Source organism: Bos indicus x Bos taurus, chromosome 6, assembly GCF_003369695.1.
Source record: "Bos indicus x Bos taurus breed Angus x Brahman F1 hybrid chromosome 6, Bos_hybrid_MaternalHap_v2.0, whole genome shotgun sequence".
In the NCBI taxonomy this organism is placed as follows: domain Eukaryota; kingdom Metazoa; phylum Chordata; class Mammalia; order Artiodactyla; family Bovidae; genus Bos; species Bos indicus x Bos taurus.
This window is the reverse complement of record NC_040081.1, coordinates 12542156-12570018: the sequence shown is the minus strand read 5'-3', so window position 1 is coordinate 12570018 and position 27863 is coordinate 12542156. Positions and strand designations below refer to the sequence as shown.

The window sequence follows — 27863 nt, the reverse complement described above, 5'->3', positions numbered from 1 at the left end:
TCAAACTTAACTGAGACTTTAGTTACCTGCCAGCAGATATGGTTCCTGGGGATCTTGTTAGCTAGAAACTAGTAGCGGAAATTTTATCAAACATTTAAACCCTGTCCCAGCCATTGCTTTTTTGTCATTTTGGTTAAAGGGGTTGGGGCTCAGAAAGTCTCCCTGATTTTTCAAGCTAGTAGTGATGGTAAGGCTGAGCTCATGTCTGCCTGGATCAGGCTGTATTACAGTCAGTGATGCTTTATAATGAGAGAATTATTGCCCCTCATATGGTTGATGGTGACCGCAGCCATGAAATTAAAAGAGGCTTGCTCCTTGGAAGAAAAGCTTTGACCAACCTAGACAGCATATTAAAAAGCAGAGACATTACTTTGCCAACAAAGGTCTGTGTAGTCAAGGCTATGGTTTTTCCAATAGTCATGTATAGATGTGAGATTTGGACTATAAAGAAAGCTGAGTGCCGAAGAATTGCTGTTTTTGAACTGTGGTGTTGGAAAAGACTCTTGAGAGTCCCTTGGACTGCAAGGAGATCCAACCAGTCCCTTCTAAAGGAGACCAGACCTGAATATTCATTGGAAGGACTGATGTTGAAGCTGAAACTCCAATACTTTGGCCATCTGACGCGAAGAGCTGACTCATTGGAAAAGACCCTGATGCTGGGAAGGATTGAAGGCAGGAAGAGAAGGAGACAACAGAGGATGAGATGGTTAGATTGCATCACCAACTTGATGGACATGAGTTTGAGCAAGCTCTGGGAGTTGGTGATGGACAGGGAGTTTTGGCGTGCAGCAGTCCATGGGGTCGCAAAGAGTTGGACACGACTGAGCGACTGAACTGACAGTTGAAGGAGACCAAGAAGGTCAAGATACATACAGTTTTTCTTTAATATTATCTTCTGTGCTTTCCCAGTTCTTTGCTTTGGATTGAATTAGCTTTAACTGGGGGTGGCAAATTAAACCTTTGTTATTCAACAGGAAAACAACAACCTGAACATTCAGAAGTCTTAGAATCTCTGATTTCAGGTGGAAAAAATTTCTTATTGAATCTGTATGTTCTTTCCTTTTCAATTTTCAAATAGGATTGTACCAAAAATTAAAGAAATTAGGCAAGAAAGCTTATTTCTTTACTTTAACAAACAAAAAACGACTACCTTAGTGCTCTATGGTCTAAGAACCGAGACACTGATAATTTAGCCAGTTACTCAGTCACCACTAGTCAAGGTTTGTTGCTTCCCAGCTATGCATTGAGGGGTTATCATTGCCCCGACTCTCTCCCTTGCTCACTGAAAACACATGTTAGAGTGTGTCACTTGCAACACCCACCTCTGTCAAAATCTGCTGGGCGGAAGTCCAAGAAAGGACACCCAGAAACAACAGATGTTCATGATTGCTATCCTCAAGTTCTTTGGTCTTTTGATTGTTGCTGCTGTTTTTGCTTTCCATTTATTTTGGTAGTTGTCCATTCTCTTCACTCCTCTCTTATCTCCTCTGTATTTCAGAGAAAGTTGTATCTTTTAAAGTGTTGTCAGTTTCCTTTCCTCTTGAGAATCCCCCACTGCCCTCTTAGTTTTCCTACGTGTGTGCTAAGTCGCTCAGTCTTGTCTGACCCTTTGCGACCCTTTGGACTGTAACCCAGCAGGATCCTGTCTCTGTGGGATTTTCCAGGCAAGAATACTGGAGTGGGTTGCCATGCCCTCCTCCAGGAGATCTTCCCCGCCCAGGGATCGAACCCATGTCTCTTACGTCTGCAGTATTGGCAAGCAGGTTCTTTACCACTGGCGCCAGCTGGGAAGCCCATTAGTTTTCTTAGTGGCCATCATATTGTCTCTGTAGAATGAACAGACAAAGAAATGTCTTTAGAATCCATTGCCTGAATTCACGTTCTGTTTTAATAACTGAGTGACCTCGGACAGTCCTGGAGAACTCATTTAATTCCTCTGGAAAAGACCGACTAATACATCCTACACCTTCCTTTGAGGTCTGTTATAAGCATAGGACTTGTTGAGTACATGAAAAAAGTTTAGAAAGTGCAAATTTTTCTAAAATCGCAGTTCTACATAATTCCTATTTATTCTTTTGTTCTTACCATCCTGGATCCATCTCTTCTTGTCACTCCCTCTTAATACTTCTTTTCTTATAACTTTCAGATACTGCGTTTTTTGAACAATTCTTCCCCGCTCTATCTTCTCTATTCATTCTTAGCCCTGGAAGCTGGCCCAGCTTCTCCTCCTTCACCTTTGTTAGGACATGCCCTTGGGCAGATTAGAGATATACCTCTGTTCCTCACTAAGGTTACCCACAATTTTCTTTTTATAAGAGAATAGTTTGGCCTGGTTTTCTGAACACTGAAAACGTTTTCCTGACCACACATTAGAGTCAGGTGTTTTCTTGAGCCTCCTTGAATGTGTCCTTCCTGTCTCTTATACCAGCTATATCCTCTCCCTTTTTTAAATGAAAAGCACTTGGCAAATTCTTAACCCCATTATCTTCTCGCCAGACTTCCATTTGATCTTTGAAGCCCTGGATGCAAGTCCCAGACCCATCTGCCACATTTCCTGGAATGACATCTTTTTAAATCAGATTACAATATCATCTTTATCCACAGTCTCTCCTTGAAGAAAATAACCAGCATGTGTATCCTTGGCTTGCTAAGTGGAATAATAACAACGTTTTCCCAGCATCCTTTGTTCTTTTTCTCTTGATTCGGTTCCCAGAATACTGTCTCTTGGTGAAAGCTTTTGGATGAGAATCTAGGTCTTAGGACTTCTGGACTACATTTCTTTCTTATTCAGAACCATAAGCTGGTTTATATTTAAACATCAGTGAGGGCTGAAGCCTTAATGAATTGAGAAGCATTTTGGCATGTACAGAAAACGATGACCAAGTTCATGGAAATATCTACTTTTAAAAAATCTGAGGAAGAGTTTGTGACCAAACAGGTCATTCTGTAACAAGATATAAACTGTGGTCAGAGTTGAAATAATTTCCTTTGGGGTAGAGGTTCCTAGAGATTCCGAGGAGACATCATGAAACATCTGGGTAAAATGCACTATTGGTAAAGTTCGGTGTATCCTGGCACTAACTTTTTACTTGACTTGAGTTGTAGGAGGAACAGACGCCTTTGCATATTGCCTCCCGCCTGGGTAAGACAGAAATTGTTCAGCTGCTTCTGCAACATATGGCTCATCCAGATGCGGCCACTACAAATGGGTACACGCCGTTGCATATCTCTGCCAGGGAAGGACAGGTGGACGTGGCCTCGGTCCTCCTGGAAGCGGGGGCAGCCCACTCCTTGGCTACCAAGGTAAGAGGGGTGGCTTCATGCCGACGTGGACCGGGAGCAGCCCTGAGTCACAGAGGCAGGGAGGGCGGAGCTCCTGTCAGCCTCCCACTTACTTCTTTCTCTTTGAATGTTTGAGATTCATTTTCTAGATGACCAAGGGGGATTTTGAGATTACGTATAGTATCTTCAATAAAGAGGGCTGGATTTTCTTCTCCTAATTTAATGCTGGTGTTATTTCTAGAACTTTATTATTATTATTTTGGCCAGGCTGTCTGGCTTGTGGGATCTTAGTTCCCTGACCAGGAATCAAACCTGGGCTCCCTGTGGTGGGAATGTGGCGTCCTAACCACTGGATTGCCAGGGAATTCCCCCTAGAACTTTAATTAAGATGATTTCCATAAAGCAGGGGCTACATTCTCTTCACTTTCCATGGTAAAATCTGTAATATATTGCCACGAGGAAAAAAAAATACTATTCCCAAATAACATTGAGCTAGTATTCCTAGTGAGGAAAAGAACACTTCATTAGACTAGCAGTACTGTATTTGTTACGAGTTAAGAGTTTGTCAAGAGTATCACCTAGAAGTTCACTTTACTTAATCTTGCATTTTCCCAACCTTGGTGTCAGTGATCACGCCTTTTCTGGTTTCTGCTTAACCAGCTCACAGTGGTTAAACAGAAGTGGGCTGCAGAATCACACTTTATTAGTCACTATTGTCTAATAGAAAATTAGACAATTTTAATCTAATTCTAATTTAAGTAGAAAAGTAGATTTTCTAAAGAAAATCCGTATCACAGAATTTTACTTGTGTTCCAAGTTTAATGCTAGGGCAGACAAATTTTTTTCCACTTGACGCATTGTGTTTGAGATACACTATTTGAATGTGACTTAGAATGAAACATGAACACAATTTACTGGAGCAAAAGAAATGAACTAGTCCAGAAGAGGAGAATGAGCCGTGTTACAGCCTACAACAACTGAATTGTTTGCAGGGCAAAATAATTCCGACAAGTCCAACAGTGATTCAGATTGTAAAGAGACACCTTCAATTTGCTCATAATAAGTAGACATAAATACAACCTCTGAGAGAGAAGGAAGTTTTCAAGTATAAACTGAAGTATTGCGGTGGCTTCTGTCCTCTTAGCAGTAGAAGCAGTCCACTATCCATTGTGACCTACATGGTTGCCTATGACTGCAAAACATGTTTTGATGTAAGAAACTGTTAGTTATTCAAATGCTGAAATCTAAAGGGTTGAAAGTATTTTTAATTTTTTTAAAATCATAAACAAGAAAAAGCATGTTTGATTCTTGAACACTGAGGAGGTTTGGGGCACCCACACTTCATGCAGTTGAAAATATTCATGTAACTTGTAGTCTGTCTTCACATCCGCACTTCCTCTGTATCCTGGTTTCTTCCATATCCATTGTGCAGCCTTGCTAAGTCGCTCAGTGGTGTCCGACTCTGTGCGACCCCATAGACGGCAGCCCACCAGGCTCCCCCATCCCTGGGATTCTCCAGGCAAGAACACTGGAGTGGGTTGCCATGTCCTTCTCCAATGCATGAAAGTAAAAAGGGAAAGTGAGGTCGCTCAGTCGTGTCCGACTCCTAGCGACCCCATGGACTGCAGCCCACTAGGCTCCTCCGTCCATGGATTTTCCAGGCAAGAGTACTGGAGTGGGGTGCCACTGATTCAGCCAGATGCAGACTGTGCAGTACCATAGTATTTGCCATTGAAAAAAATCTGCATATAAGTGAACTCCCACAGTGCAAACCCATTTTATTCAAGGGTCAGCTCCATAATAATAATAAGAATAGCAGCAATAGCAACCCAAGAAAGGTTGGGTGATTGTCTCCTCAGACGAAGGTGATAAATAAATGAAATTCAGATATGCAAAATACAGAAATAGGGAACAAAATATAGTCCCTTGTCTTTCAAAGATTTTTAGAATTAAAGTCATTTCAGTCGTGTCCGACTCTTTGCAACCCCGTAGACGGCAGCCCACCAGGCTCCGCCGTCCCTGCGATTCTCCAGGAAAGAACGCTGGAGTGGGTTGCCATTTCCTTCTCCAATGCATGAAAGTGAAAAGTGAAAGTGAAGTCGCTCAGTTGTATCCGACTCTTAGCGACCCCATGGACTGCAGCCTACCAGGCTCCTCCGTCCATGGGATTTCCCAGGCAAGAGCACTGGAGTGGGGTGCCATTGCCTTCTCCGTTATTAAAGCTATGTGAGTGTTTATAAATATCAGAGGGCAAGTGAAATCCTGATGCGATTAACATAGGGGAAGAAGGAAAATGTGTGACTCAAGAGAGATTTTCCACCCTCTATTCTGTGATTCTACAGTAAGGATTCTATGTAGTCTTGTCTAATAATAGTTTCCAAATTTATAAAGGGGCTGGATCACTATTCCAGCAAGACTTTAAGGATAAAAGTTTATTTTTTTTCTTCTTTACCACGTGGTTTATACTTCACCCTGGGGGTCACCCCGGTCATTGTGTGTAGGGAGGAGAGTATTAATAACATATGTTGGCTTAAATGGATTTCTTATATTCTTCCCACACTTGCAAAAAGCAGATTTACTTTCCTCCAAAGACTAACTAGTACCTAAGGTTCAAAAAAAGCAAAAAGAAAAAAAGACATCTTAAAAATAATTTGTATAGTGATACCGTGAGAAAGCAGTGTTGTTTCTTGAGGGATGTTCTGTATTCTGTATTCTGAGGGCCTAAGTGCTCTGGAGGATAGAGCATATCTTAGACCACTTAACCCAGGCATGTTTGTTGTGTGTGTTTTGCAAGCCCTGGTCAGCTTTAGAGTCCTCCCACGCCCACCCCAGTGCCAAAAGAGCATGTGGTTAGACTGTCTGGCCAATAGGATGGATTTGAGATCATGATGTAGGAGCTGTGCCATCCTAGAGATCTGAGTCCAGGAACTTGGCTATATTTGTAACACACTGCTAATTACAGAGTGACGTGGATTAGGCACACAAGACATTGAATCTGTATATACAAACGTGTAGGAAAGCAACAGTTAGTCTGGTGTTAATCAGCTCAATAGAATGCCAGAAGTAAAGCGTATTTTCCAAAAGGTATTAGATAAAGTGTGGGTCTTCTGAGAAAAGGGATAACATTCAGGAGGAGAGGTGGTTTTTAAGGTGAACACTTTTTGTTCTGTCCACCATTTATCTTGCTATTTCTGCAGAAAATGCAATCAACTGAATCACAAATCACTTGTTTTTTTATCATGACTGCTAAAATACCCTAAACCTTAAATGAAGAAATTTGGAATTCAGGTATTATAAAAAGAATAGGAAAAAAGAGTCTGGACAGAAGGCACTATTGTTTTAATCCTGTTAATTTTAGAGGTAAGAAAAATACAGGATTTTTTTTTTTCCACTCACAGATCAGAGCCATTTTACTGACCCTTGCACATTCCAAGCCTATAAGGTCCAATTTCAGTCTCGAAGCCCTCAAAATAAGATTTCTTTTGTCAAGTCTGTCAAGCCAAACTCTTGCTTGTTAAATTTCATTCCTTATTCTAGTCCTCATTTATGACTAACAGATTTAATGTTTCCAGTATTTTTCCCAAGTGGAGAATCAACATAGTTTGCTTAATAGGTTTTGTTAAAAGGATTTTGTTAGCAGTCACAAAGACAAATGCTACATTTTACTTTTGTTCTTCCCATTTTCAGAAGGGTTTTACCCCCTTGCACGTAGCTGCCAAGTATGGGAGCCTGGATGTGGCAAAACTTCTCTTGCAACGCCGTGCTGCCGCAGATTCTGCGGGGAAGGTAAAAGCTTTCAGTAATGCATGTTTGTTCTTAGCCTATAACTCGGTTAATTTCAAAACTTGGGGGATCGCTGTTTCAAGATATTTTTCTCAGTCTTCTGAAAGAAATATCAATGTAATTGTTGAATCTATGCCAAATAGACATGATGCAGGTGTCTATCTGTGACCTATCCACATACATACCGATTCTGAAGGTGTTTAAAAAGGCTGTGTCTCAAACGTGTGTTGATTTAACAACAGGGTCCAGAACTTCTCTATATTAGAAAGAATCCTTGCAATGTTAATGTAATAATTCTTACATGGCATTTTAGACATTTTTTTATGGTGGAATCCAGATGCTCTGTGTTAATTGTAAGCTCAACTGCTCATTTTCAGGTTTAGTTACATTTCTAACCTGAAAATCATGAGATATTTACTTTGATTTTTTCCTATTGACTATATTAATGCATTAACATGAACTTAATCGGTATCATTTTCCATGCATCCTGGCAGCTTTACAGCAGCTAATGCTAATTTATTAATACTGAAACTTAAACACACCCTTTACAGAATGGCCTTACCCCGCTCCATGTTGCTGCTCACTATGACAACCAGAAGGTGGCGCTGCTGTTACTGGAGAAGGGTGCTTCCCCTCACGCCATGGCCAAGGTGAGGACCACAGAAAGGGCTTACAGGTGTAGGATGTAACTGATCTGACAGCACATGGGAACTGGTTTTTAAACATACGGTATTGTTATAACTGCAACTAGTACTGATAGTAGCTTTTGGTATTAACATTTTTCCCCTTCCATTTGATTCCACGAAACCTTTTAAAATTTTTTACAAGTCAGCAAAAATTAAGGAGATGTGCCCAGGAGCCAGGAAAGATGACTCTTACTGCCAGGACTCCGTGTTTTAGACTCAGAAGTATGAGTTTTGACATAAGTTCAGGTTTTTTCTTTTCTCGTATAAACCAAATGTGGTACACCCACCCTTTTATTTGCTCATTTTTTCTGACTCAGAATTTTCATTGTGCTCTATGAAATGCTCTTTGGTTTTTAGATGTTGCATTCTTGTTAACTATAGCATACATCCTTTTAAATTTCTAGTCTAGGAATGCATTTTGGAAGTATGTATAGCAGCAACTCATAAAAGAGCTCCAACTAAGATTTGAACCTTGGGATGATGTTTCTATCATTTGAGCTGCCTCTTTATTACACTGAAAGTACACATGAATGTCACATAACACCTAACGTCATTATTGTCTGCTGCATTTATTCATTCAGCAGACATATATTGAAAACATGTCAGAGTTTGTTTATTTAAAAAGAAACTATTTATTGTGGTAGAAAAATATTCATGCTATATTAGATGACATAGTAGAGCCACAGCTGTTACTACCTATATGCCAAAGACTTTACGTGCAATATCTCGTTTACTTTCATAATGATCCTGTGAGAGGAGGGTAATTCGATTTTACAGATGAGGAAGTGAGATTTAAATAGGTTAGTTTGCAAGTCCAAAGTTACATGACTAAGAATTGACAGAGCTAGGATTTGATCTCAGACAGTCGGACTTTAGAGCCAGCTCTTAACTACGAGGTCTATTGTATCCCAAAGCATTAGAGAGAGACGTATCCCTCTTCTGGTGTAGCAACATGTACATATATACTTACATGTCTATATACATTATACATGTGTAATAAAGTGGAATACTCTATTTAGAAGTTGATTTTGTATAATATTTTGTATATAAAAATGTTATATATGATAAACTATTACAAATACTTAAACTTTGTACCCATACCTACATATGTGCCTATATGTGTATGTGTAAATATGTATATACATATTTTATTGTTACAAATATATAGCTTGTGATGTTTATCAAAAGAGCAGGACATATTTTATTATTGCACATACTATTCTTATTTATAACTCCTTTTCTCTATAATGTCATCAATTCTGCATTTGTCATAAAATGTCTTTCTTCTTACTAGACTATAAACTATTTGAGGACAGTAATCATGTTGTATTCATATTTGTATGTCTCTGAGGTGTCTCATACACGATTATGTAGGTTCTCAATAAATTTTAATGAAAGAATGAAGACTGAGCAACTATCCCAATGGAATAAAAAATACCTGCTCATTTAACATCCCAGTGTTTTTTCCATTAACTTTCTAGGCTGAACATTTTAAACAAAGATATGAAAGACTTTGTCAATACCCAACACAACTCTTTATCTGAACTCTTAATATGTATAAAGAAAGGGTTGTTGTAAAACTAAAATGGATGTTCTCCCCCTACAAGACTCTCAATCTACCAGGGAGAGAAGACCTAACTTATACTGTGTATGGTTTTTCTAAAGAGACAAATATAGCCTTGATCTCTCACCGGACAAAGTGTGGTCCTTACTCAGGAGCAAACATACAGAGTCCCTAAGACTAGGGAGAGCAGCGTCTGCTCCAGGGTTTGCAGTGGGCGGATTTCAGAGGCTCCTCTAGTATCTTCTGCTCGCCTGCCCCAGCTTGTCAGGGAGCATGACTCCTGTAGCTCTGAGGCTGCTCCAAGAGCCTGCCAGTGGGTGGACCCCAGCCCTGCTTCCACTCTCGACACTCTGCTCACTACAGCGCCCTAACTGCCCCCAAACCCCATCCATCCCCCGACCCCACCCCACCTCACCCCACCCCATCCATCCCCCACCCCACCCCACCCCGCCTGCCACACACACACACACACACACACACATATAGCTCTGAGGCTGCTCCAAGAGCCTGCCAGTGGGCGGACCCCAGCCCTGCTGCCACTCTCGACACTGCTCACTACAGCGCCCTAACCGCCCCCAAACCCCATCCACCCCCCACCCCACCCCATCCATCCCCCACCCACCCCGCCTGTCACGCACATACACAGTCCCTGGGAGCCTGGAACCTCTTTGCTTCTTTCTAGCAAACTCCAGAATCCTTTCTTAGTCTTCATTGGGTTTGTTGTTTTTATTTGGTTCCCCCAAATTTGACTCTATATGGAGTTAGGAGGGCTCTTCAGACTACCAGGTTAAGTATCTGCTGGACAGTCAGACCTCTTATATTGCTACAACTTAGCATTCTCTTTGATCTCTTATGTTGTTTTTTTTTAATTTTTTAAAACCTCTCTGTCCTTCTCTACATGAGTCCCGGATTTTACCTAACCTTGGTAGGTTTACTGATACTTTGCTTAGCTTTGGTAGTCTGTGCTACAGGACTGGGGAGAGTTGGGGCTGAAGAAAGAAAGCCCACTGCAAAAAAAAAGAAAGAAATGTGTAAACTGATAGGGTCCACAATAATCTCTGTGCCCTTTTATCCAGTAGAGCCCATGGTTCGAGTGCAGTGTTCTAGATCATGTGGAACGTAAGGGACCTGTGAGAAGGCTTCCAGGAAGAGCTGCTGAATTTCCCGAGCAGCTCAGAGGGAAATGTTCATTGGATCTGAAAAATGCTTCTGTTGACTTGGAGAGAAGGAGACAGTGGGATAACGTAGGGCTGTGTGAGGATCCAGATTTCATGACCACACAGAAGGCCTTTTAAATTCTCAAAGCCCCTTTTCATTTTTCGGGACACTTTGCAGTTAGACTTCAGGAATCTCATAAGAAGCACTTCGTCAGTATGCTGTGCTTCCCTTCAGTGTCTCCCAATTAATGGCAAGTCACCGCTTTTAGTTTCCACCACATGTTTTTCATGAAAAATTCTACCAGAATTGACAAAGAAAAGGAAAGGAAACAGTGTAGGTTCCAGACTGACACTTGTCCCAGAGTTTTGTTAATCTGTTTGTCCTTTTAACCAAGTGTGAGGCTTAAACTTAGGCTGTTATAAGCAAAGTCTGACTTCCTCTGGTTTCTGGTAGTAGCCTCATGTTTCTACCTTTGAGTAGCTTTTAGAGACAAAAAGGAGGTTGAGGATTTTAATTGACCACAAGATTGACCACAAGATTAATATAAGCTGATTTTATTGTTTAAATTAAAGAAAGTAGGGAAAGCCACTAGGCCGTTCAGATCTAACCTAAATCAAACCCCTTATTAATATATAGCGGAGATGATGAGTAAATTCAAGAGATTCGATCTAGTAGACAGAGTACCTGAGGAACTATGGACTGAGGCCCATAATATTGTACAGGAGGCCATGACCATAACCATTCCATAGAAAAGGAAATGCAAGAAGGCAAAATAGTTGTCTGAGAGGGCTTTACAAATTGCTGAGGAAAGAAGAGAAGTGAAAGGCAAGGGAAAATGGGAGAAATATACCTAACTGAATGGAGAGTTTCTGAGAAGAGCAAGGAGAGATAAGAAGGCCTTCTTAAATGAACAATGCAATGAAATAGAGGAAAACAATAGAATGAGGAAGATGAGACTTCTCTTTAAGAAAACTGGAGATATCATAGAAACATTCCATGCATGAATAGTCATGATAAAGGACAGAAGCGGTAAGGACCTAAAGGAAGCAGAAGAGATTAAGAAGAGGTGGCAAGAATACACAGAAGAACTATATAAAAGATAGGTCTCAATGACCCAGATAACCACAATGGTATGATCACTCACCTAGAGCTAGACATCTTGGAGTGTGAAGTCTAGTGGGCCTTAGGAAGTATCACTATGAACAAAGCTAGAATGTGTTCCAGCTTTGATGGAATTCCATCAAATGATGGAATTGCAGCTGAGCTATTTCAAATCCTAAAAGATGATGCTGTGAAAGTGCTGCACTCAATATGTTAGCAAATTTGGAAAACTCAGCACGGCCACAGGACTGGAAAAGGTCAGTTTTTATTCCAATCCCAAAGAAGGGCAATGCCAAAAAATGTTCAAACTGCCATACAGTTGTCCTCATTTCACATACTAGCAAGATAATGCTCAAAATCCCTTAAGCTAGGCTTTGAGTATGTGAACTTAGAGCTTCCAGATATACAGGTTGGATTTAGAAAAGCAGAAGAACCGGAGATCAAATTGCCAACATCCAATCCATTGGATCATGGAGAAAGCATGGGAATTCCAGAAAAAACATCTACTTCTGCTTCATTGACTATGTGAAAGCTTTTGACTGTGTGGACCACGACAAACTGGACGTTCTTAAAGAGATGGGAATATCAGGTCACTTTACCTGTCTCCTGAGAAATGTGTATTTGGGTCAAGAAGCAACAGTTAGAACTGGACATGGAACAACAGACTGGTTCAAAATTATGAAAGGAGTATGACAAGGCTGTATATTATCACTATGCTTAACTTATATGCAGAGTACATCATGTGAAATGCCAGACTGCATAAATCACAAGCTGGAATCAAGATTTCTGGGAGAAATATCAACAATCTCAGAAATGAGATGATACTACTCTAATGGTAGAAAGTGAAGAGGAGCTAAAGAGCCTCTTAATGAAAAGGTGAAAGAGGAGAGTGGAAAAGCTGGCTTGAAACTCAACATTTAAAAGATCATGGCATCTGGTGCCATCACTTCATGGCCAGGAGAGAAAAGAAAGAAAGTGAAAACAGAGACAGACTTTGTTTTCTTGGGCTCCAAAACCACTTCTCACAGTGCCTGCAGCCGGAAAGTTAAAAGACTCTTGCTTCTTAGAAGGAAGACTTGGACAAACCTAGACAGAGTATTATAAAGCAGAGACATCACTTTGCTGACAAAAGTCCATATAGTCAAAGTTATGGTTTTTCTGGTAATCATGTCCACATGTGAGAGTTGGACCATAAAGAAGGCTGAGCACTAAAGAATTGATGCTTTTGAATTGTGGAACTGTGGAAGACTCTTAGACTCCTGAGTCTCTTGGATAGCAAGGATATCAAACCAGTCAATCCTAAAGAAAATCAACCCTGAATATTCATTGGAAGGACTGATGCTGAAGCTGAAGCAGCAATACTTTGTCCATTTGAGGCCAAGAGCCAACTCACTGGAAAAGACCCTGAGGCTGGGAAAGATTGAAGGCAAAAGGAGAAGAGGGTGGCAGAGGATGAGATGGTTAGATAGCATCACTGACTCAATGGACATGAATTTGAGCAAACTCCTGGAGATGGTGAAGGACACGGAGGCCTGGTGTGCTACAGTCCATGGGGTCGCAAAGAGTTGGATGTGACTTAGCGAGTGAACAATAACAACAGAAATCTTTTTCACCACACCACACACACTGCCTGGCTATGGTAGGCACATACTAAATAGTTGTTAAATGATTAAAAAGTACACTCCAACTAGAAGCACATTAGTAGGGGTGTTATAACAAGATCATGGGAATAATGTTGTTTTATTCTGTTATTAAAATCATATCTAAAGTATACTAACAAACTAGAGTCAGTCCAGAGCAGGTCCTCCTCAGTGGAGAACTCTAGAAATGGGGCTTCTGTCAGGAATAGTTGAAGGAATGGGAAATTTAACCTGAAAAAGAGAAGACTAAAGGGAGATATGAAAACCATTTCCAGGTATTTAAAGGACGGTGATGTAGACAAGGAATCTGGCTTGTTGTTCTTCAGGAGCAGCATTATGATGGGGAGATTCTAAGCTTTGGGGCATTTGTGTCTATATCTGTCTTATAAATATAGTAGAATGGTTTGCAAAGATTTGGGCGTTATTGGACTGAAACTTATGATGAGCAAGAATTTGGATTTCTTATAACCTTACTTTTTAACTTTTCTATTGATTAAAGAATCTTATTTCCATTAGGCATACATCAGGGCGATTGCTAAGCTTACAACATAGGTGTGTTTTTTTGTTTTTATTTTTTTAGAATGGCTACACTCCTTTACATATTGCTGCCAAGAAGAATCAAATGCAGATAGCTTCCACACTCCTGAGCTACGGAGCAGAGACGAACATCGTGACAAAGCAAGGAGTCACTCCACTCCATCTGGCCTCGCAGGAGGGACACACGGATATGGTCACCTTGCTTCTGGATAAGGGAGCCAATATCCACATGTCAACCAAGGTATTCCGGTTTGGCCTCTTGCTTTCAACGTAAATAGAAACCAATCTAAGACAATTTGAAACAAAAAGGGGGCATGTATTGGAGAGAAACAGGGATGTCTTATAGAATTCAAGGGTAGCAAAGGAGTCAAGCCTTATGAGGGGCTGGAAAATCAGAAGGAAGTGAGGGCCGAGGCTCACAGACTCTGCCTGGAGGGCTGTCTGGTTGTGTCTTGACTTTTCTGGCAAGTTGGTGTCATTTTCCTCTCTCTGTGCGCCTGCTCCCTTTGCTTCTCTGTCTGTGACCAGAGAGGCTATCCTGTTGCTCCCAAGAGTTAGTATCACCGCAGCTCAAGCAGCTGTCCAGATTGCTATAGAACCTGCTGGCCCTACTTCCAGATTCCAGAGAGAGAGGAGAGTTGGCTGTTTCATCTGGGGCCCAGTCCAAACACTTGCTTCTAAGCTGTTGTTCGGTGCCTGCCACCCAAGTCATCCTCAGCGGGGCTGAGCATCAGAGGCACCTGTTGATCAGTAGCGGGGAACTCAGTAAAATGATGATTTCTGCTTAGCTTGGGTGGTTATGGTGGTGGTCAGAGAATCAGTGTTTTTAATAAAGCATCTCTCCAGAGAATAGCCTTTGTGGACAAGTGTATTAACTATAATAGAACAAGTCAGGGACATGTCGGAAAAATATATTAAAATTTTTGCAAGTACATGCCAGTCTTTCTCCATATATATCTATAACCCTGTCTATTTATGTATCTTATCTTTTTTTTTTTAACACTTCTTTGTACTACATTGGAACTAGCTGCTGAGAAACAAAAATATTGGAGCCTGTTTATAAGTTAGCTCATTGTTTACATCTTCTGATGCTTTTTTTTAACACATGGTGTGGGTTTAGTGAAAGTTAAGTTTCTTAGAATTTCCCACAAATAAACAAATAAGATACTTTCCACATCTCACTGTTGAGTTAATTATTACTTTTGGAGACTCAATTATAAGTTGGTCGTAATATTTGTAAATAGGTTATGTAGCTTATGTCCTTTAGAAAGAGCTGTGAAAAAGACAGGTTGTCTTGACTGCCTCCAGAGTCCTGTTCTGTGCCTTAATCACTCAGAAGTGTTCCAGTACATTCCTTGCCCTTATGCATTTCTCTCTTCTCTATCAAAAGGCCTCAGAGATCCTTTTTTAAAGTATGGTGAGACTAATTATAGGCTTAACCCTCCAAAAGATATTTGCATTTTTAACAAGAATGAACATGATGACGCTTTACGGTGAAATTCAATGTGTCAGCCAGACAATCCTTAAAGTCTGGGGCATGGATTTCCTTGTGATTGTTAAAATCATGGGACTCAGGTGGTCTGTGAGCTCCCTGGGGACAGTCTCATCATGAAACCAGTGGTAGAATATTTCATTTTACATCAGTACACAAATGAGTCATATGTTTATTGTCCATTAAAAACAAATCTTCATTTGAAAATAAACACAAGAAATCCATTAACGAATCATGCAAAAATTTGAGTAGAATTGACATTTCATGAAACTGATCACACTGTGCTTCTGATGGGGTAATTTTTAATTCATAAAAATGGCACACACATATATGTAGAATCAGTTTGCTATGTCCTCCCTGATGGTATTCTTTTAAACATATTACTTCTTTTGAGACAATTTTAGCAGTCAACAAATACTTAGTGAGTATTTTTGAATATTTTCTCCACTCAGCAATGGAGAAAAATATTCCATTTGAACCACAAAGTATTTATGTTAACTATATAACATGATTTCAATATTGGGTGATTTCCTAAAGATCAATGATGATGTATTTGTTACTGGAGTAAAACTTCAGTAAATATGTTAAGATATATCTGAATAACTATGATATCGAAAAATATAATCTTGCCTTTTGGTTGGTGTTATTTATATTATAAATTATAATAATAAATTTATATGAAATAAATATAGGAAAATGCAACTGTGAAGGTATCTTAGATAATAAGCAAAGCTGATAATAAATTTCCCATTGCTTTTTAAAACTACATATATTCTTTATCTATTTAAGACCAACTAAAGTCAGGGACTTCCTGGTGGTCTGGTGGTTAAGAATCCATGCTTCCACTGAAGGGCGCATGGGTTCAATCCCTGGTTTGAGAACTAAGATCTCTCATGCCACTCAGTGTGACCAAAAAGAAAGGTCAACTAAAATCAACTAATATGCTCTAAGTGACTATTCCTTAATAAGAACTATAATACAGAAATAGATATTTCATTCCTTATCCAATCACCCATCTAATAAAGCAACCAATTGTAGAGTCTGCCAGTACATCTTAGGAAATAGATTACTTTTTTTTTAAATAGATTATTTTTTTTTTTGAAAAGAACTCTTTCAACATTTTCTGTTTTCTTAATTTATTAGGAAGGTTTACATAATTTAGGCATGAAAATTTACCATAATAAACTGTAGAGGATTTTAACACTGGTTGTTAGTTTGCCATCTTATATTGTAAAAAATCCATTCTGCAAATAATGTAGAAATCAGCATGTACATTTGAAATGCCATTAAAGATGCCTTTGAGACATCTGATGATTACTTCATTTAATGATCACTTCAGTAACTTTTTTTTTTTTTTTTTTAGAGAAGGACTGCTGTTAATTTTTCTTTAAATGTTGGATAGACTTGATCAGTGAAATCACCTGGTCCTGTCAACTTGGCTGAGCTATAGTACCCAATTATTCAATTTAAAATGAAGTTAGATGTTTCCGTGAAGACATTTTATAAATGAGGATAAGATGGCCAATTAGCTAACAGTAACATTTTTAAAAGACTGATTATTTCTAAGGAGAAATAATTTTGTTTTCTATTTTAATATAGAGAATAACAGTATGAAGAAAAATCTGCTTTGTCCTAATATTCATAATGTTTATACTTTAGGACTATATACTATTTGTTTAGGAATGATAACATTTTAATGCAGAAGGGTGTATCTTCCATCTCATTCTTATGGTTTATGAAACTCAAAGCTGAGCTCAGCCAGAACTCTAAGAATTAAAAGGCCTCAGACTCTTAAACATAAAGCCCTTTCTCTAGTTGGAGAATCTTTTTCTTTTTTTTTTCTCTATAAATACTACTTCGATTTTTTAAAGGTCAGAGAACTTGTCAGTTTATAGATGTAACACCATGGCTAGAGAGCATGAAGAACATGGTTTAGATTTCTCAACCCAAGCAGACTGTAGGAGAGCCGGCCTGCAGGCCATGGTTGAGACGCTTTGATTGGCTATGAACTCGGGGAGTGGGCGTGCCAACTCAGAGGACAAGTAGGATACCGCAGCATGCAGATGCAAGATGCGCCGGGAGAGGAGAAATACACTAGGTGTTTGAACAATAACAGCAGGAGATGAACATGTGGTATGAATATCCTGTTAGCTGGAATGTAAGTTCTAAAAGGGCAAAGGCTTTTGTTCACTGATGTATTCAAGTGTCTAGGACACTTCCTGGCATATGAGAGCTACTCAAAAAACACGTTTTAAACGTACAAGTGATTTAGGTTTTAAAGATACCCTTTAAATTTCAGTTTTGCTTGATGGGAGATACTTGCATATGTAGTGAGGCTGTCAGATTGTGGCACTGACTGAATAAATCACTTTCTCTATTCTTTCATTAATTCTTAACTGTACTTTATTTGCATGCCTAAGTACTTAAAATAATTACTTGATGTACATATGCCAGGAAATTTACATATAACTGGCCAAATATATGGTGTGATATATGAGTGATCGGGTCACTATTTAGCACTTAGGTAAATCCCTAAAATAGTATTCTGTCTTTGGGTGCTGGAGAAATTTATTCTGAACTCATTTCCTGTAACTCTGGATGTTTTTTACATTGATGTGATGTTTTACTGATGAAAATATACATTATTGCTGCAGTTATAAAGTAGAAGTAGTAATTGGTTGCGGAGAAGGCAATGGCAACCCACTCCAGTACTCTTGCCTGGAAGAACCCATGGACGGAGGGGCCTGGTAGGCTGCAGTCCATGGCGTCTCGAGGAGTCAGACACGACTGAGTGACTTCACTTTCACTTTTCACTTTCATGCATTGGAGAAGGAAATGGCAGCCCACTCCAGTGTTCTTGCCTGGAGAATCCCAGGGACGGAGAGCCTGGTGGGCTGCAGTCTGTGGGGTCGCACAGAGTCGGATACGACTGAAGTGACTTAGCAGCAGCAGCAGCAGTAATTGGTTCATCAATTATTCAAGTGAATAAATAGACTCAGCAGGAGAATCAGAACGGGTTTGAAATGAATGTTGTTTGGAAGCTTATTAGCTGGGTTATTTTAAAGTCTTGCATCATAATATAAGTATCCAATACAGAAAATGTAATTTGAGGGCAGTGTTGATTAGCTTAGAGAGCATGTCTTTGATGGAAAGTTATATTCACTTGGAGGGTTTGTTTTAGATATCAAAAGATGCAGTTTCTAGGGAGCAGTTCTGAATTTTCCAGGATTTTTTTCACTACATGCTATTATAGATGCTACTGTGTATTTTCTTCTTCACATGTACCCCTTTGCTTTCATTCTCTCCATAGAGTGGACTCACATCTTTACACCTTGCAGCCCAGGAAGATAAAGTGAATGTCGCTGATATTCTCACCAAGCATGGGGCTGACCAGGATGCACACACAAAGGTAAAGCCAATCACTGTTGATATCGGGACAGGTTCTAACCTGGATGATTCCCAGTAGCCCGCATTCATGTCACCCGAAGTCCAAGTCCCTGCCTCTTCAGATGGCCATTCTGATTCAACTGTGGCTCTCTCTGCTCACAAATATTTAATGGTTCTCCATTTTTACTGGAATCAAGTCAAAATGGATAGCAAAAGATACCAAAGGATTCCAACTTTGCAGGCTTAAGTTTACCCTCTCCCCCTCATCACATCAGAGAAGGCAATGGCACCCCACTCCAGTATTGTTGCCTGGAAAATCCCATGGATGGAGGAGCCTGGTGGGCTTCAGTCCATGGGGTCGAGAAGAGTTGGACATGGCTGAGCAACTTCACTTTCACTTTTCACTTTCATGCATCGGAGAAGGAAATGGCAACCCACTTCAGTGTTCTTGCCTGGAGAATCCCAGGGACGGGGGAGCCTGGTGGGCTGCCGTCTATGGGGTCGCATAGAGTCGGACACAACTGAAGCGACTTAGCAGCAGCAGCAGCAGCCTCATCACATCTGTTAGGCAAAATGACTTCCTTTCTTCTTCCTGTGCCTGCTTGCCTCCATGTCCTTGATTTCTAAACAGCTTTTCTCTCTCTATGTCATTAAATTCTACGAACTCATCTTATTCTCATAGGTGAGCAAAAACAAAAAATTCTGTGTTTTCTGTGCATCTCCTCTGGATCCTATTAGACTCAGTCTCTCTTCCGTGTTTTCAGAGCCTATTATTTGTGTCTTTCTCTTAGCTCTTTGTCAGATTAAGTTGCCCAGTGATGGATCTCCTGTGCTGCATTAAGTTCCTGTGCTCAGGGGTCTGCTCCTGTCCATCTCTATATCCATAGGATGTATATATCATCTGCTAAGTAATATCTATACAAGCAAATAGAATTTCTACCAATCCTGCCAGAACTGAAGTTCTCCCTAATCCCTCTCCCCTTCAGTTTTAACCACTGGAATAGTAATTTATTTATTATTCTTTATAGCTTGGTTACACTCCTTTAATTGTGGCCTGTCACTATGGAAACGTGAAAATGGTCAACTTCCTTCTGAAGCAGGGAGCAAATGTCAATGCAAAAACCAAGGTAAAATACTTGTACTCATTTCTGTTTTCTGTAAGCCATTGGTTCAGCCATAGGGACACTTCACTAGCTCACCATAGTTACATATTTTCCTTTTAGTGCTTCTAGTGATTTTGAATAAGCCATGAAGCTTTGTGCAATTGTTTGAGACTTTTCTTTTTAATAACCTTTGACAGCCATGTACGTCAGCTTCAGAACTACTTCTGTTAGGAAGTTCAAGTAGCTGACAGCAATTTAACAATTCGCTGCAGGATGCAATAGATGCCAGCAAGAACATCTTGATGTTCAGGCCAATTTCCTTTACCTTGTTTCAGAGCCTTGACCCCCTTCCCCCAGCCTTCATCCCGTAGTGAGAAAATACAATTAGGCCGCCTGGACTGCCTGCCTTTCATTTTAATGAACTCTGTCACATTTGGGATACCACGTGGTCGTGCTCAGTGAGGCAGTAATATGTAAGCCTGGGCTGGGAGTTTTCAAGGATAATATAGAGCTGAGTATGTTTCACACTGTAATCTGAAGGGTTCTATCCTGCAAAGCATGATGGGAACATAACACCACACTTCAGTACATTCAGATTATTTCAAGGGAAGAGAAATGGGTAAAATATTGGTACTATGCATAGTGTAACCTAGGAGCTCCAATGTTTTTAGTCCAAAAATGTATGTAATTGCATCGTTTATGTATCACAGATCCCTAATTTTCAGCTACGTGAGTAGGCGCAAGTAAATTACTGTGAGCACATTCAGGATTTTTCAGTCATCATTCAAGATGATACTAATTAGAAACAACAAATTTCAGAAGTTAGCTTTTTCATATCCTCTTTGAAGCATAAACAAAAGCATGTCTATACATAAGTATATTTGTAAGTGAATTAAAGTTATTTTTAAAATTGTACTATTAACATTTGAGATACAAAACTTCTAATCTGACTTGAGCAAGAATGGTGACTGCCTAGTTTCTGAGCAATTCTTGAGTTCTCATGAAACTGTACTTGGAGACATATTTGAAAGCTCCAACATGAGGTCTCCCTCAGGCATTAATGTGTAATACCATTTTGGCTGAGTCAGTTCACATACAAGTACTACACGAAAGACTTTTGGAATCCAGGTATTCTCTTGTAAGGCCTAATGCAGCAATGCAATGAGATTTTGGCAGAACTTGAAAATATTTACTATATTTTTATCTTAGGTGTTTGTTGAAATAGTTATAATATTGAGAAGCCAAACATGTGGTCTGGATAGCATCATTTGTCTCCCTCGGGTTTGATCTGCATTCAAATGGACATCTGGAGAAAAATCTCAGTTTAACTTTCAAGGTTTTTAAAAAGTGAACTATGTAGATTTTACTTGCAATTGGAAGTATCTTTTCATATATCTTCAGAGGAGTGGATTGATCCATACCTCCAAGGACAGTCTTTTAATAAACACTTCAGAATGTTTTCACATAGAATGACACTTTTGGAGAAGAAATTTAGTTTTCTTCCTCACATCTCATATGTAACCATAGTTACTACAAATTGTTTTGTTGCTATGAAAATATGTGTATTTCCTTTACTCTTCAAACATTCATCACTTGGTATAAAAATTTGGAAAAGTTTGTAAAACTTCAGTGTAGTATTTATAAACACAATGGAAAGGAAAAAAAAATTTTAAGAAAAGAAATATTACTTATTTTATGCTCCTGAAATATCCATGGATTGCCTGATTTGAGAGCAGAGTGCCTGTAACAGCTATGTTTTCAGAGTCCCTGAAGTTGATTTATAGTTCCAGGTTTCCTGGAGTCATCCCATTACAGGGATATATAGCAGACAAGGCTGAGCTGATGACATTCCAGTCTGAGAGATCCTCAGACAGACTCTCACACATACGGTACATCCCCATGGATGGAAAGGCCCAAGTGAGAGCACAGACGGGATCAAGTGGCACCCTGTGCGGTGCTTTTTTAAAAGTCTTTTAAGTCAAGTAAATTTTAAAGCTCTACTTGGCCTTACTGAATGATTCATGAAGGGTGGCATCCATCTAGCAAGTAGGGAGGAGTTCCCAAGGAAGACAGAAAGGGAAGGGTTTTTAAATGCTGAACAAGGAAGTCGTAAAAAAAAAAAAAAAAAAAGGTAACCTATGTATGGCAGACAAAAGGGGTCTCAGTGGCAGACTACCTCATCTTCCTTGTATGCAGGGGCCCCACGTGGCAGATTATCCCCTTGGTGCTGACCAGAAAATTCCTGACTGACCGATTAAGATGACATTTCTGGGGAGGTTGAAGCTTCTGTTAGGTTAGGTATTAAGCCCCAATGTGGTGGGGTTGCCTGGCATAAGTGACTCTATTTTGGGCCCGTAGTTTTCTTTTTAACAGCATAGGGATAGTCACTTCATGCAGACGGGAGAAGCAAATGTTGGTCATGAAGAGGTAGTGACACTGGAAATAGGGGATGTATACTCTTACACGTTTAAGGTATGAATGGGCTACTCAGAACTTAGAGCCCAGGACCCTGGGGTGTGACATATACAGATACATTTTTATCAGGGTGAGGCAGGGAGACAATAAAAAAGTAATCTGATGGTCATTGTCTTCATGATCTTCTACCTCGGATCTGAACCTAGAATGACTGTGAACAAATTACTTAGCCCCGTTATTTTCAGTTTCATCATCTCTGAAATAGGGAGACAAGTATTCATGCATTCACTCATTTGTTCATGAACTCATTTATAAGACACCTGCTGTGTACCAAGCACCCTCATTTTCAGAATGGTAGTAAAGATTAAGAGAATAAATATAAGGTCCAATATCTGGCATAAAATGGGTGCTTAGGACACGACAGCTATTACCGTTTCACTGTGCCTCCAAGGATTCCAGTGCAGTTTGCTTGAATTGATGTCCGCATGCAACCAATCTGTACCACACCTAGAACTCACTAGAGTTCTGAGCAAGATTGGCTTCTCACTAACCTCAATTTTTCACAAATCACAGTTGCAGAACTTTCATCCAAGTGAAAGTTTAGACCAGAATGTTTAAAAGAACCTACTTTTAAAGGAGTTTTTATTTGAAAGTGGGCCACTCAGCTCCCAATGAAGTCTTTTGTTAAGTGTGTACATCTTTGAGGATTTTCTGAAGGGGATAGAAGACTGCAATTTACTGTCACTAGTTTAGAATTCCTAAAGCTAGCCCAGAGGTTAGTGACGCAGGAAGTCACAATGAACAAACTGGTTTGTATGATCCTCCTAAGTTTGAGTTCAACAGTTGATGCTCCCATTTTTCCTAGGGAAGGAGTCACTGTGATAATACTCTTCCTCATTATAATATCTCCTTGCTCAGCATATTCATTGTGAATGCTAATTAGAATGCTAATTGGTGAAAACATAATAATAGTTACCATTTGGAGTTTGTTGATCTTGCTAATTTTAGAAGCCAGCCTCTTTGTTTAGCGGACCATAAGGTGTGAGGGAGTTGTGCTGCTGAGAAAATGGGTTGCTGGTGATATCTTGCTCCAGAGAAACAGGCCTCCGCGCCGACTTGGGTGTAAATAAGACCAAGAAATTCAAAATGAAGGCTAACTAGTTTTCTTCCTTCTCCCGCACACCCCTGCTGGGTCCGCCGCCGCTGCCGTCGTCTACAGAATGGCTACACGCCTTTGCACCAAGCCGCCCAACAGGGCCACACGCACATCATCAATGTTTTGCTGCAGCACGGGGCCAAGCCCAACGCTACCACCGCGGTAAGGGGGCGCCGGCTGCCCCTCTTTCTCTTTGATTGACTTAGAATCCCCCTTCCCGGGAGCCGCTTGGCGGAGCTGAGTCCTCCAACCCCCCACATCCTTCTTAAACCTCCGCACTCGGGGGGAAAGCCCAGGATTTCCAGAAATCAGCATGTGATTTCTGAGAGCGCTGGTCCCAGGAGGGAGCGCAGCGTCCTGACTCAGTCTTCCCTCCCGGGAGGGGGCCCCGGGCTCGGGCTGCGGAAACTGGCTCGGCTTCCAGCTGGCTGTCGGCTGGGAGAGGAGTCCACCCCTCCCGCCCGATCTTCTTAAGGGAGTACGCTTTCCGAGGCCGCTGGCTCCAACGGAGCTCTTTGGGATGTTGAGCCATTGAAATGTAAACTAAGCGGTGCAATTAAACCAACCGAGATCCCCAGTGGCCTGGCCTGGGGCCTCAGTTGCTTGTTTGTGTTCTTTTGCTGCACGGGGAACTTTTGCACAGCTGTAGCTAAATATGTTGCCGCGTTCCCTGTGGTAACATCTTACCTGCAGCAGATGGCCTGACTTCTGATGAGGACTGAGTGTACTTGATTCTTGAATAGTTTTCTTCGGAGGCCTCCTTCTGGATTCAAAGGTGACTCTCCTAAGCACAGTACAGAATTCGGAGCGCTAGCTCGACAACCTCAGGGTTAAAGCAATCGAGTGCTTCTTATTAGAGCAGGCAGATGCAGCTTGTTGTGTTACCATGGTGACCTGGGCTATAGTTTGAAGAAGTTACAAAGAAGATTCAGATGTAATGGTAAAAACTAGTGATTTTCCTAAGCTGTGCCTTGTTTTGGAAGAAAATGCTGGCTCATGTGGAGCCGCGAGTGAGCTCATTGGCTCACCCCGCCATCCCCCCACCCCGCTCTCACTTGCCTTTCTCTCTCTTTCGCTCGCTCTTCAGAATGGCAACACTGCCTTGGCGATTGCTAAGCGTCTGGGCTACATCTCGGTGGTGGACACCCTGAAGGTTGTAACGGAGGAGGTCACCACCACCACCACGGTAAGTAAAGGGAACCCATCGACTTGGGCTCCGTTGTTGTGGTTTTTAAGCCACATGCATTTTCATTTACAAGATGTTTTGAGCGTTTGAACTTCTTTGTGTGAACAGGTTGTAGAGACTTTGGGCGAACATATTGTAGAGCCTTGTGTACCTTGAAGTATGCAGATGTAAACGCATTTACACAGCTCATACAGGGATTTCAGCTTCCTTTTGTCAACGTAAATCCGTATAAAATGTGTGAATGTAATGTTATAACACTTCGCCCTTTTTCTGTGACTGACTTCTTTTTCTCTGGCTCGTCTGCCCTGTTGCTGGAGTTGGGTGTGACACCTACTGCTGGCAAAGTGGTAGGACACTCCACTTTTTATCTCAGCCTGAAGGTCACTCCAGACGCTGGGAAGACCTTGACCCCTTCTTAGCTCAGGACTAGTTCAGATGCATTCGCAGTGAGAACAGTTCATCCTGATTTTCTTCCTATTTCTGAGTATTTTTTTATTCAAAAAGAAAAGTGAGTGTGCTTAGGAGAGAAACCGTGTCTGCATCATGACAGAGTATATATTTAATTTTTTTTTCCACTATATGGAATATAAGTGCTGATTCTTTAGGCCAGTGATCATCACTGGCCTTTGCCAGAAACTCTGGAATAGTGAAGACCGTGATGGAATCGTTGCTAATGCTCTTGTGCTATTCAGTTGGAGCAGAGCTTAAAGGAGGCCTCCTGAGAGGGAGACTTACAACTAAAAGTGCTCTTCTCTTTGCTTTTATTTATTAACGTTCCTCTTTGAGCGAGAACAACAGCTCTGTAATTTCTCATCGTAAAGTAGAAAAGAAGAGCGACAGCAGATCACTAGCTGTTCCTTAGAGATGAGATGAGATCCAATGAGATCATGAATCAACAAGTAAAAAATTCTGAATGAGGTTCTAATACATGCTCCAAGCTGGGAGTGATGCATATAGTTTGACAACTCTTGATTGTTTTGATAGATGTGAAGGAGAAGAAGAGAATTTTGTTCTTCAGGCTGACAGCAAGTCCCTGCTGACAGACCTTGAAGTAGTTTGACATGAAGTTTTAAATAGAGTGGAAGGATGATGTATTAATGAACTGCAAGATGCAGACAGAATCTAGATAAGAAAATGGCACTGCTTGTTTCCCCAAGCAAAATCTTTGGCCAGTGTACCACAATATTTTTAAAGATTTAAAGCATAGCATTCATAAATTATATAGGAGAAAAACAAGTCTTGTCACCATCTAGCACCGTCCTGAGTCACTGTATATGGAAGAATCGTGATGCCTTTTTCTTACTGTATGGTTTCTTATACCAGGAGAATCTTCATATTAGGGACCTTTACATATGTCTTTATTTGGAACCTTTGAAACAGTGTGCACATCACAGATAAATGAAACTTTAGGTGGCAAGATTGGCTACACATTTGTTCTAGTCATCTCTCAACTTTATTACCTCTTCCATGTTCTAGGAATCATGTATATACATTTTTATCAAATGGCCACTAGATGGCATCTTTTCGCTATCGTGACCTGCTTTTCTTTCATTTAGTGTTTATTGGATATAAAAGGTGTGTTGGATTCCATACTGGGTGCTGAAGAGTCATCAATGGTAAAAACATTATTCCTCCTGACCAATAACTTACAGTATAGGGGGAGTGGAAAATGAGGTTTTAAGTTTTGAAAGAAAATCTTCTTTAATATCAAAACTATAAATTTTACATGTTTCAAAGCGATCTCAGGCTCATAGATATTACTTAGAGTGATACTTTAACCATTCAGAGCTATATTTTGAAAGAGGAGCAATTGCTTTTAAATACTATTGCCACACAGGTTCTCAGATACCTTGTCACAAATCAGACATAGGTCATATCTCCATATGTAGCTCTAGGGGGATGTGAAAACTCCTCAAAGCTCCTCCGTGAGCTTTTTTTCTTGTATCTATTATTCTTTACGCTGTCTCGCTAAAGCATTGCTCCAATAAAAACCACCGTACTTAGCAATCGAATTTCTATGTGAAAAGCCAGCAAATAAATATAAAACATGATAAAATGTTTTAGATTTTAACTGCTTTCAGTACTCAAATAAGAAATCGTCGCCCACATTAACCACACGAGTACCCCCTTTCTCTAAATGGGTGGTTTTACCAGTTACATGTTTTGCTACTGTCCTGTCTTTACTTTCTGCTTCTCTTAGAATTGGATTCTTAGAATTATGAGTTTTATTGTTTTACGAGATGGAATTTGGGTCTAAGGATTGAAAATACAAACATTCCTCCTGTGATGTAGGTCTTCTGACTTTATACTCTTTTTCAGAAGAGATTTTCGGTCTTTCTTTTTCCATATAATGATGATATTTAAAGCTATGACTATTATTTAGTAAGTTGCAAATATGCCAAACATTGAGGGTAGATGTAGGATTCAAATTTAAGTTGTCAGATTACAAAATCCATATTCTTAATCTTTCTGATATAATTGACCTTGGCTTTGCTAAAAGTAGTTTAATAGGAATTTTCAACTTTTAAAAACTTACATAAATAATGCCCTTTATTGATTTTCATGGGAGGATCATATTCAGTATCATTTTCTAAAGTCTATAGATTCACTAAAAATTATTTGGACTACTCACTGGTGGTAGGCAAATAGCATGAAGCAATTTAATAATATGTAAAATAAACCAAATTAAATTTAATAATTATTACCATTTGAATGTATTAGCTGAGCTACAGCCACACACCTAACATACAAACCTCACATCATTCACTTAGTACAATGTGCCAGTTGAGCAGCCATGTGAGTTCTTTGTCATCAGAGAAAGTCTCCTTAGCTATTCCTCCTTCCAGAGTTCTTCACCCCAAAGTATGAATAAAGTCATTGTGTGGAGAGGAGAGTAAGGTAGCAGTTTGTACAGGAAAAGTCATTACTTCAGAAATATGTGAGACATTTTGGGATTGCAGTTTGTTTCCTTAACCTTTGCTTTTCTAACTTCATAAGATGCAGCAGGGAATATGAGACAGTTGAGCATTCTCCAGGGATTACAATCATTGTCTGTTTGCCGGAATGGACATCAAAGTGGGAGGGACACATTTCTGGCCACAGAAGCCAACAAGCTCAATCTCCTAATGCAGTTTGGAAGAACTGTGAGATATGACTCATCCTTTTGTTATTGATTGTGCGTGCTAAGTCACTTCAGTTGTGTCCAACTCTGTGCGACTCTATGGACTGTAACTCGCCGGGCTCCTCTGTCCATGGGATTCTTCAGGCAAAAATACTAGAGGGGGTTGCCATGCCCTTCTCCAGGGGATCTTCCCGACCCAGGAATCAAACCTGGGTCTCCTGCATTGCAGGCAGATTCTTTGCCTTCTGAGCC

General features: G+C 40.3%; 1 protein-coding gene and 1 long non-coding RNA gene across 43 annotated transcripts in view; one reads left to right on the top strand and one right to left on the bottom strand.

Moving 5' to 3' along the window:
- The window catches only part of ANK2 (ankyrin 2), a 365297-nt gene that overhangs the window by 246425 nt on the left and 91009 nt on the right, over nt 1-27863 (top strand). For 36 of the 42 annotated variants that reach the window (XM_027543772.1, XM_027543778.1, XM_027543779.1 and 33 more), the window contains 8 exons: nt 3106-3303; nt 6970-7068; nt 7617-7715; nt 13795-13992; nt 18554-18652; nt 19659-19757; nt 23368-23466; nt 24392-24490. In XM_027543772.1, the coding sequence (XP_027399573.1) occupies nt 3106-3303; nt 6970-7068; nt 7617-7715; nt 13795-13992; nt 18554-18652; nt 19659-19757; nt 23368-23466; nt 24392-24490 (990 nt within the window). Of the gene's footprint in view, nt 1-3105; nt 3304-6969; nt 7069-7616; nt 7716-13794; nt 13993-18553; nt 18653-19658; nt 19758-23367; nt 23467-23870; nt 24080-24391; nt 24491-27863 lie in introns of those variants that run through there. The other 6 variants (XM_027543802.1, XM_027543804.1, XM_027543803.1 and 3 more) reach the window with 2 other exon arrangements.
- LOC113894014 lies at nt 1742-24071 on the bottom strand. The gene is made up of 2 exons (XR_003511435.1): nt 23992-24071; nt 1742-1826 (listed from the first exon to the last, which is right to left on the bottom strand). It is a non-coding gene; the product is annotated as an uncharacterized LOC113894014 (long non-coding RNA).